Source organism: Oncorhynchus keta, chromosome 32 (genome assembly GCF_023373465.1).
Source record: "Oncorhynchus keta strain PuntledgeMale-10-30-2019 chromosome 32, Oket_V2, whole genome shotgun sequence".
Taxonomy (NCBI): Eukaryota; Metazoa; Chordata; class Actinopteri; order Salmoniformes; family Salmonidae; genus Oncorhynchus; species Oncorhynchus keta.
The window spans coordinates 5,054,952-5,057,439 of NC_068452.1; the positions used below are offsets into that span (position 1 = coordinate 5,054,952).

General features: G+C 43.9%; 1 protein-coding gene across 1 annotated transcript; it reads right to left on the minus strand.

Annotated features, from left to right (window-relative positions):
* On the minus strand, positions 1-1,733 carry LOC118364702 (rho-related GTP-binding protein RhoU-like). Its single transcript, XM_035746397.2, has one exon. It carries the CDS (start codon positions 1,509-1,511, stop codon positions 1,167-1,169), a length of 345 nt encoding a protein of 114 aa, XP_035602290.1. The 5' UTR covers positions 1,512-1,733; the 3' UTR covers positions 1-1,166.
* Between the last annotated feature and the right edge of the window lie 755 nt (positions 1,734-2,488).

The following is a 2,488-nucleotide window of genomic DNA, read 5'->3' on the forward strand; positions in this document are numbered from 1 at the left end:
ATATCAGTATTCAGTAAAAGCGTTCATGTTTTCTATCAATATCAGGATTTATTTGAAATCATTTAAATACTTTGTGCTTCAGAAATATCTCCACTTGCAGATAGTATTTGCCAACTAACAATAATAAATAACATCTCTCGCTTCTTTGAAATGCATCTCTACTGATATGAACCCCGTCCCCCAGTGATCTCTGTTCTCTTTATGGTAAAGTTCCAGCAGCAGGGTGACAGGGTCTGAGTCTTGCTTCGTCTTCCTAGGCAGACGGTCATGGTTGACATCAGAGCAGGGCTACGGTGTGATGGATTCAGGCGACTGGGTCAGCCACCATATGCCCAGCTAATCCAATCCAGGTGGTCCTGTCTCGTCCTATTAGAAAGCTGTGTACGGCCTCCACCGGAGAACCAATACAATTCATCACCACGACAGACCTGCCCAGGGATCAGGGGGGAAAGTCATACCAACTGATCTGCAAATTAGAGTCAGATTAGAGTCAATCTGACTGGGAAACTACAGTATCCTTTGCTGTGTTTGGTTGGGATGTCCAGCAATGTCAACAACTGATACAAGAACAGTGCTTTGGACTACTTGAACTTGAAAGAGCAGTCATTGTACATGATCTGATATTGGTTAGTAAATAGCATTGAGAGACTTTGTCAAAATGGCAGACAAAGTAAGTTTATGGTTTGGCGTTAGAGTTTCTACTGGCTAGTTTCTCGTAATCCTCCACAACATTCTCCAATGGTGACCTTTGACCCTTGATGGGGGTTACACAGAATAACACAGAGATCATTGTGAAGTCAGTCATTTCATTAGTAGTCTCCCCAGCTATTGGATTTGCTAACTCAAATCCAATCACTTAATTCAGACTTGTTGTGCCCTCGTCAAGGCCTTTGAACACAAAACCTTGTCCTACCCGTAGTTAACATAAGGTATCACTGACGCTGAAACTCATTCATTATCTTGCCAGCAATGATAATTATTTTTAGTGCTTCTCCTTTTTAGATATTAAATAATTCCATAAGTCTTTGGATAATACATTTACATTTCTTCCAACATATTATTGATCCAGGTCTGTTTTCCTGAGTGCTATATATATGGAGTGAAAAAAACTAAAGACTAAACACAAGCTTAGAAAAATGTCAAATCCTAAACAGCTGCTTGGGGGTTCAGTCAAACTCTTCTCCCACACACTCTCCTGCCAGAACAACACAGCTCAGCTTCTTCCACCAAGTCTCAGAGAGACTCTTAATCTTATCCGGGGTCTTCTTCCTCAGGCTCTGCCTCTGCTGGAGCTGCTGAACGTTCTCCACCGGCTGGATGCTGGCCAAGATGGCCAGTTCAAACACCTCCTTCAGGTTCTTCTGGGTCAGACCCGAGCACTCTTCGAAGGACACGGCCCCGATATCCTGCGCCAGCTGCTGGGCCTCCTCGGTGCCCACGGGCCGCTCCTGATTCCTGGCCAGCTGGACCAGCACCTGGACATCTTCCCTCAGGTCCAAATGGGTCCCCATTAGGGCATATTGATTATTACACCTTTTATTTTCACATTTTACCTTTATTTAACTAGGCAAGTCAGTTAAGAACAAATTCTTATTTTCAATGACGGCCTAGGAACAGTGGCTTAACTGCCCATTCAGGGGCAGAACGACAGATTTGTACCTTGTCGGCACGGGGATTTGAACTTGCAACCTTCCGGTTACTAGTCCAACGCTCTAGCCCTGCCGCCCCACACCTATCCAATCCTTTCAGATCTACAAAGGTGCCTATTAAGGAGTAGGGGAAGAGTTGGATTTGGAATTGGGCATGAGTTAGGAAGAGCAAGGTCTGTGAGAGTCGTCCAAAAGGGGGCGATAAAGCACAGAGAGCCAGAGAGAACGTAAGAAGGTATAGATTCTGGGGGCACGGACAGGAACCTCCCACAGGGGGCGATATAAATCTGAGGATCAAGGGGGTGATAACTACTGACACAGGATCAGAGAGGGGAGGGAGTGCAGGGGAATCCCTATAGGGGGCAACCAAGACACGGGGTAGAATGTGGAGGCAACCTATGTTGGGATAAGTGAAGCTGTGGAATCTAAACAAACTACTGACCACTGATAGAGAACGGCTTACATTATTACTAGTGTCCTCCTCCATCCCCCATTTCTATCATTTTGAGCAGAACATGAGAAGAAAGAATAATGTGTTAGCTCTACCACTACAATAGAATATCCTGGTTAACGTGTCTATAGGATCACTAACACTCATTTAATGTTGGATTCAAAAACAATACTTTGCACCATCAAACGATATCAAATTGTAACCCATTATTGATTCAGAGAGATCTAAAATAATACACACACACACACACACACACACACACACACACACACACAAAAGCCACAAACAAAACAAGAAAACATGTATAAAATGCAACATTTGGGCAAATCAATTCATGAGTAAAACCTGTGACAAATGCGGCCAGATTAACAATTAATCACGTTTTCGG